The sequence below is a fragment of the Tachysurus fulvidraco genome, chromosome 10 (genome assembly GCF_022655615.1).
Source record: "Tachysurus fulvidraco isolate hzauxx_2018 chromosome 10, HZAU_PFXX_2.0, whole genome shotgun sequence".
In the NCBI taxonomy this organism is placed as follows: domain Eukaryota; kingdom Metazoa; phylum Chordata; class Actinopteri; order Siluriformes; family Bagridae; genus Tachysurus; species Tachysurus fulvidraco.
The window spans coordinates 23,612,998-23,621,259 of NC_062527.1; the positions used below are offsets into that span (position 1 = coordinate 23,612,998).

Sequence of the window (8,262 nt, forward strand, 5' to 3'; positions counted from 1 at the left end):
TAAGATCACTTGAAATTAGAAAAAAAAATCTAAATAAATAATAAATACTAATAATTATAATACATTTTTTAAAATTATTTATGTTGAACAATTTACTGTGAGCATTTCTACACAACACACTGTTCATTTCTCTCAGTTTACTAGAAAAGAAATCCTGTAGAATTTCTGGAGAAATGACAGAATGAGATTTTTATAGTTGGGAGTTTTTTATTGTGATTAGAAAGGATTCAGCACAAACATTTAAATAAGGAATTTTTAATCAGATAAATAAATAAGAAAGCTCCATTAATACATTTAAGACATTTAATAATATATAAGATAATAAGATATAATAATTATATGAAGAGAAGCCTTACAGTTTTAGACAGAAACCTTTTATCTAATGCGATGCTTATTGTAGATGTTTAATGTAAATACTCTTAGATTATTAATATTGATAATAAGAACAGAAGCAGAATTATTTAAATTCTGCTTCTGTTCTTATTATCAATATTAATAATCTAACTGAAATTAGCGTGAAATGAAGCTAAGATTTGAATATCAAACAAATCGATTGTTAACACAGGTTTCACAACACGACACCTCCGGAGCACATAAGGGGTTAGGGCGCTTTCCTCTAGTGCACTTGCTCCCTGATGCCCTGAGAGAGCGCCGTTTACCCTGTAGTTTACTGAGCCACTGCAGGACTCTGGTGAGAGACGACTGAGGCTCATCACCTCAACATCATCATCAGCATCATCATCATTATAAACTTCAGGGTCAGAGTAGATACAGGTGCATGACAAGGAGAAAGGGAAGAGGGAGAGAGGGATAGTTCACTCCAACACTGCTTTCTACAGAGAGAGAGAGAGAGAGAGAGAGAGAGAGAGAGAGATGTTGGCATCATCCCAATCATTTAAAAAAAAAAAAAAGTAAAACACTGAAAGCAGCCTAATTTTTGCCTGCATATTATTATTGCATATATTATTTTGTTTCCCTTTTAACTCTACATTTATTATAATATTAAAAATTCTGCACCCTATCAGCAGCTATATAGCAGTTACATTTTATTCCCAATGTTACATCATCAATCAAGGACTTTACAATGTGGCCTTGAAAAAAATGTTAGTGACGAAGTAACAATACAAATTTAATAAATTAAAAATAATATTTAAAATTTGTTTTGTATATATTTTTGTATTTGTGAATATTTATGTGAATCTATTGAACACAAACGTCTCTAATGTCACCTTTAATAAACCTTTAATGATGTTGTATCATTAACAAAAATCATAAACATGAGAAATGTGATTCTTTATAAATTCTTTAATAGACTCTTTGTTCTCTCACAAACCTAAATACAACTGTTTTTCCACCGTGTTCTGTCTCGTGGGTTCAGAAGGTTCTGAAAACATATGAAGAAGAATTTATAACAACAATTAGATAACAGAACAAATAATAATATCTAAGGATTTTATAATGATTATATGATACAGTATATACACAGTATACAGTCTGTGCTTTTAATTTAAATAATATAATAAATGATATTTCACTTTATCATTTCTAAAAATGAACAATATATTTTACAGAACTTTCATCATCCTAACACAAAGTTAGGTGGCGTAACTGATACCATCATGAAGTTACAGTATAACTGCCTGTAATTTCATGTGTAACTGCAAGTTTTTTAGCAATTCAACAAAACGACTTATTATATATTACATAAAAAAACAGGCCATAGTATTTAAGCCATTTATAAATACAATTAAATTTACATTTATTATATTTACAATTAAAATTTGGAAATATTCACAGATCTACCAGCTTCTGCTTTTTATCTCTCTTTAAATAGCATAAGGCAAATGTTACGTTCTGTCATACTGTCAGAGCTGCTGTTCAATCAGAGTCCAGAATTTATTTAGAATCTTGGACTCTGGGACTGTTGTGTCTGCTCTATTCACTAAAATGTGTTTTACCTTCAACAGAAACCTTCACGGTGCTCAGAGCGAGTCCTTCGCTGTCCATCACTTTGTACAGTCCTTCATCGCTCTCTCTCACGTTCTTGATAAGAAGTTTCCCGTTTCGCTCCTCCACCCGAGACCTGAGATCCTCCTTTCTATGCTGTCTTTGCCACAGTTCTCTCCACTCAGTACTGTTGGAGGGCTGGAACACCACAGTCTGTGCCTGGTGTGTGTACAGGTCAAGGGTCAGGTCTTTCCCCATCTCCACAGACTGAGAGCTCTTGTGATCTGTTCATTGAGACAGAAAATGGGTTCATTCTTCATGTTCAGGAAAAATAATCTTGATCTCACTGTTGTTAAAAGAACTGGATTAAAAAGAAACTGTTGTGTGCTGTGTGAGAAAATGTCCTTGTGAATAACTGATACATGCTGCATGATTGTTTAAACCCCAGCAAAATCACATTCCTAAACATTCCACCAGTTTTTATTTGGTGTGAAAGTTTTCCAGCTCACATCTTTTTTTTTCACATTCACATTTTACTAGTCACGTAAACAATCGTACACGATATGACATGTGAAAGGAGATTTTTTTTACTGTAATCAAATAGAATTGTGCCAAGAAAGGAGAAGTAACATATTGTACATAATGTACGTTTGTTCAATAAATAAAACGACTCTGTACTGAACTAACAGTGTGAAAATATTTTGTGTAAGAAAATATAAAACTCTCGTGCCCTTGTATGGGGTTATGACATAAATCCCTGATGTCTTGTAATGAATTACTTCTTGACTGTAGACTGTATTATTAAATCATATACATGTGGCTGTCAATTAATATATGAAAATTTTTAGACTGTGTATTTAACCAGAAGACAGTGAATTACTCCACTTCTGTCTGTCTAAAATATCAACTTGGCAGTTCTTCAAATTGACAAAGGAGCAAATTAACATTTTTCTGTCAATTTTTGCTATTAGTCGAAATCCTACAGTAATAAATGAAATGTACTCATATATGAGGCCTCACCGAGAACAGAGAGCTGCACACTCTGGATGAAGATCCTCCTCATGTTATTCGTCTTCCCAACCACCAGATAGCACTCATAGATTCCTGCATCACTAAAGCGGATGTCAGTCAAATGCAGGGAGCAGTTCCCCTTCGCCAGCACACCCTCTGGAACGTCAGCACGATTTTTGTAAGCCTCGCCCTGAAACTGATCAGGACCCTCTCGCTCGAACACCATGTTTCTGAAAGTCTGCCACTGGATATACGGCGTTGCAGATATGGCTTTATTGTGTGACCCCCATTCACACGGCAGCACAGCTTCCAGACCCACTTCAGACCGAGCGACCTTCAGTGATGAGAGCGGACTCGATCCTGCAGTTTACAAGACAATAAACCACAAAGGGGGTTTCCAAAAGTATACAGATACTGTATATTCAGAACATTTTCAAGAAAGCTTATCTTGCTTTTTACTTTTTAAGATGTGTTACTTTTGAACAATTTCCTGAACAAACCTGTAGTCATTCTAAGTAAATCAGATATTTTTAGGACATCAACAGTAATGGCAGACAAAAATAAATACAGAATCTTAACCAGGTAACAACAGATACAGTACAACAGACATGGAACAAGTCATACATGCCGAAACAAGGCCGGGATCACACAAAAACTCAGAACAAACATGGACAGAAAAAAAACTTTATATAAGAAAGGTTTCAGACACATGCTACAGAAAATAAATGGGATTAAACTGGCAGGCAAGACTTCTGGGATCTTCCCTCTCTGTAGCTCCAAGAGATTCAGTTGTCACCCTCTGGTGGACACCAAACCCTCTAGGTGAATTCAATAGAAAATATCAGTTGGCTCAGATGGTGTCTTCAGGTTCTGGATCCAGGATGTGATGTGATGTGATGGCACACAAATTGATCAGATATTTACAGCATTTACTGTCCTGTGAGGAGTCAAGCAGTCACCTACACTGACATGAAAACAGGAAAAGAGACCAGACAGAGGATCAAATGGTTTATACACTTACCCAAGAGAGAAGCAGATCAACCAGAAGTCTACATGGTTGGTCTTTGAATCATTGCTTTGAAGGGTCCAGAATCTTATGGTATGAACTTCTTGAGATGAAAGGAGAAAGTCATACATCTTGGTCTGGATGGAAAGAGGGTGTGGGTCTGCATTGTTGTTTGGCCTCCTGTAACAGAGGACCACCTTCTTAACTGAGGTGAGTTTGACGAAAGGCACAAAATGAGAAGTTTGGGAAAATCCTCAGTGAAGAAATCAAGCAACTCGCCGTGGCTTCCAACCTTTGGTGAACTCCTTGTGCTTCATTTACATTATTTTGCAGAAACCCTCATCCAGAACAACTTACATTTATCTCATTTTATCCAAAAGAGCAGTTTTGTGTTAAGAACCTTGCTTAAGGACACAGCAGTGGTAGCTGGGTGGTGCTGGGATTCAGACGTTTAACACCTTACTGAGCTACCACATCACACAGGAAAGCTCATGAGATCAAGTCAAGTCACTTTTATTATCACATCACCACAGCACATGTGCCTTGGTGAGTGAAATTCTTAGGAGCAAACTCCAGAATTTGCAGAACAATTATACAGATCAAAAGCACTGTAGAATTATGTAGGGTTTTGTGGCATAACAGCATGATTGAAAGTCTTCTCTGATATTGTCTGCCTTCCTGATATCGCTATTGTCTGAAGTGGCATTTAATGAGTTTAATATCTTTACGATTGTAATGTGTGAAATCTTTCACTTTATGTTCACCTTTTCCAAACTGTTTTGCACTCTTTTATTAGCTAAAGATGGATTGAGGAAGCCATATACCAATATCAAAGTAAAACAGATGAATGGCATCCAGACCCTTCACTACTTTCTGTCCAAATGCCTTTTCTTCTGCTCACCTCTAAAAGCTTATCAGGACCTTCAGTCTGCACTGGAGCGGTTTGCAGCTGAGTGTGAAGCGGCGGGGATGAGAATCAGCACCTCCAAGTCCATGGCCATGGTTCTCAGCTGGAAAAGGATGGCTTGTCCCCTGCAGGTTGGCGGAGAGCTCCTGCCTCAAGTGGAAGAGTTTAAGTATCTTGGGGTCCTGTTCATGAGTGAGGGAAGGATGAAGCGGGAGATCGACAGGCGGATCGGTGTATCTTCTGCAGTGATGCGGTCGATATACCGGTCTGTTCTGGTGAAGAAAGAGCTGAGCCACAAGGCGAAGCTCTCTATTTACCAGTCAATCTACGTTCCTACCCTCACCTATGACCATGAGCTTTGGGAGAACAAGATCCCGGATACAGGCGGCCGAAATGAGTTTTCTCCGTAGGGTGGCTGGGCGCACCCTTAGAGATAGGGTGAGGAGCTTTGTCACTCGGGAGGAGCTCAGAGTAGAGCCGCTGCTCCTCCACATTGAGAGGAATCAGCTGAGGTGGCTCGGGCATCTGTTTCGGATGCCTCCTGGACCCCTCCCTGGGGAGGTGTTCTGGGCATGTCCAACCTGGAGGAGGCCCCGGAGAAGACCTAGGACACGCTGGAGGGACTATGTCTCTCGGCTGGCCTGGGAATGCCTCGGTAATCCCCCGGAAGAGCTGGAGGAAGTATCTGGGGAGAGGGAAGTCTGGGCATCCCTGCTTAGTCTGCTGCCTCTGCGACCCGGCCCCGGATAAGCGGTAGAAGATGGATGGACCTCTGAAGGCTTAATGCACCAGAATTTACTTCCATCTTCCTGGAATGGTACATGTCCATTCCAGTCTCAGAAATCCGGAGATTTTACTTAAAACAACTTCTTATTCTGAAAGTCAATCCTTTGCCCCAGTCCAAGTTCCTTGCCTTCATTCTGATGAGCTTTATTCAATATTCATGCTTACTCTTGTATATTTGACAAGGCTTCATCCTCTTCTGCTTTTTCTTCTTCATATCAGGATGCAGGTTCTGCCATGATCATGTTTCGGTGTAAGCATCATCCAAATGATGAGCAGTATCTAGGTTACCACAGACGTGGTGTTTAGAGTTAATCCCGAAACGTTCTAGTTTTCGCTGATCTGTTTGACGGGATGCAGATATCTGCCCAGACAAAGCTGCAAATTTGACAGATGGAGTGGTTTTGAGAACGTTTCCAATCTCTGCAGATGATGTCTGAAGTATGATGATCCTTTTGGTTATTAATTCCCTTGATGACAAAAGCCCTTCTCTTCTGGCTATAGAGTTTGCTTTTACAATCCTTATGGTTCTTCCTTTTCCACTGGTGGAATCTACTGGATCCAGTGCTTTCAAAGTTTTATAAATGGTTTATTTATCTTTGCCCAGATTTAAGACTTTACACCATTGTATTTCAGAGAGTTTTGCTGAATACTGTGATTAATTTAGAGTCTTGTTCCTGAGCTTTTAGTCCAGTAAATGTGAAGTGCCACACAACAACACTGGGATTCTTTATCTCTGGAGTGCTCAAAACATCTAAATTTAAAATCTGCTCTAACATTTTTACAAATGTCACTAAAATTCTTAAACTGTGTTCTAGGATTGTGTTACTGAGTCTACAGTGCAAGTGTGCAAAAAGGTCTGGGAGAACTGTGATGATCATAAAATATTCATAATGTCCACATGATATAAATCCTAGGCCTAAAGGTCATAGTGTTTACTATGGGCTTTTGCATTACAGTGTTTTCTGTGTGAAGTTCTGCCCATCCAGAATCTTTCAAAATACAAAACTTATCTTCAAAGATCCAGAGCCATATACAGAGCAAGCACACAGGGATCCTAGTGGGCATTGTTTAACATGTGCTTGTTAGTGGTCATGTTGAAAGGTTCAGTGGCCATCAAAAGACTGAAATGTGTATGCACTATGTCCCACCTTCAAAAAGATGTTCTGTTTCTCGCCGCAAACAGTCCATGAAGGTGCTGAGATGGTCTCTCTGGAACGTTCCCTCATGTCTTTCTTATGTTGGACACGAGTGGGTGACATTGTAAAGATGGTGAATTCAGTGACCTTGTGAATGTAATCTATTCAATGAAGCTCCAACCTGGTATGGTTTCTGTTTTCTTTGTGCATAAGGTCTTCACCTGGTAGATCTAGGCTTGAAAATGTTTTCCAAACAGGCTTAGATCATAAATGCCACTGGTGATAAAAATAACCGTGGGATATACTGAGATTATTTTGTGCTGTAGAATTTTGTATGACATTGTTATCAAGAACACTTTTCTTCATCATTTTCAAGTAGATGTGTTGCATTTGGTGTCTTTGTTTTATAGTTTTTTTATTTCTGCTTTTTTACAAACTGAGCAAAAGTTCAGGTTGTAAGTCTTAGATAACAAGACACAGGTGCAGTGTAATCACTAGGCCACCTAGGCCACTTATTCGCCAACCTAGTCTAAAGGCGCCCTCTGGTGGAAGATCATGTCATGACAGGTCACTCGGATTGAAAATCGATTTCTGGGAACATTATCAATAACATCGGTGTAGATTTGTTTATTTTATTAATAACTGAATAAATTGATGACATACTCATCACTCAATCATTTTCTACCGCTTATCCGAACTACCTCAGGTCACGGGGAGCCTGTGCCTATCTCAATCGTCATCGGGCATCAAGGCAGGATACACCCTGGACAGAGTGCCAACCCATCGCAGGGCACACACACACTCTCATTCCCTCACACACTCACACACTATGGACAAGAGATGCCAATCTTGCCAGAGATGCCAATTAACCTACCATGCATGTCTTTGGACCGGGGAAGGAAACCGGAGTGCCCGGAGGAAACCCCCGAGGCACGGGGAGAACATGCAAACTCCACACACACAAGGAGGAGGCGGGAATCGAACCCCGACGCTGGCGGTGTGAGGCGAACGTGCTAACCACTAAGTCACCGTGCCCTTAAATTGATGACATAATTTTTTATTTAACGTTTGTTTTTGTATTAAAGTTACAAAAGTGAAGTCAAAATATGTCATTCTTTGACAACAGATACAGTAAAAACAATAACAATAAAGAAAACACAGACATGCTTTTATTACTGAATATGTGCTTCAAAAGAGTATCACAAGATTTCACAATACTTAGATCAATTAAAATATTTCTTCTTTATAAACACTAATGAAGTATTTATAATGTTTATGAAGTACTGATATGATGCTGATGATGAGGTTAATGTGCAGTAAAAATCTGCCCATTGGACAAATGGACATGGACAAATTTGTGTGTGTGTGTGTGTGTGTGTGTGTGTGTGTGTGTGTGTGTGTGTGTGAGAGAGAGTGAGAGAGTGTGTGTGTGAGTCTGTGTGTGTGTGTGAGAATGAGAGAGTGTGTGT

The 8,262-nt window shown here is 39.1% G+C and overlaps 1 protein-coding gene across 2 annotated transcripts in view; it reads right to left on the reverse strand.

Annotated features, from left to right (window-relative positions):
- Window positions 1-455: 455 nt before the first annotated feature.
- Window positions 456-8,262, reverse strand: part of LOC113651635 — a 10,715-nt gene continuing 2,908 nt past the window's right edge. Inside the window, exons 1-5 of one of the 2 annotated variants that reach the window (XM_047819980.1) lie at window positions 6,806-7,459; window positions 2,968-3,318; window positions 1,959-2,231; window positions 1,334-1,384; window positions 456-833 (exon numbers count right to left, since the gene is read on the reverse strand). In XM_047819980.1, coding sequence (XP_047675936.1) covers window positions 760-833; window positions 1,334-1,384; window positions 1,959-2,231; window positions 2,968-3,318; window positions 6,806-6,845 — 789 coding nt within the window. In that variant the 5' untranslated portion in view covers window positions 6,846-7,459 and the 3' untranslated portion in view covers window positions 456-759. Of the gene's footprint in view, window positions 834-1,333; window positions 1,385-1,958; window positions 2,232-2,967; window positions 3,319-6,805; window positions 7,460-8,262 lie in introns of those variants that run through there. The other variant, XM_027160470.2, reaches the window with a different exon arrangement.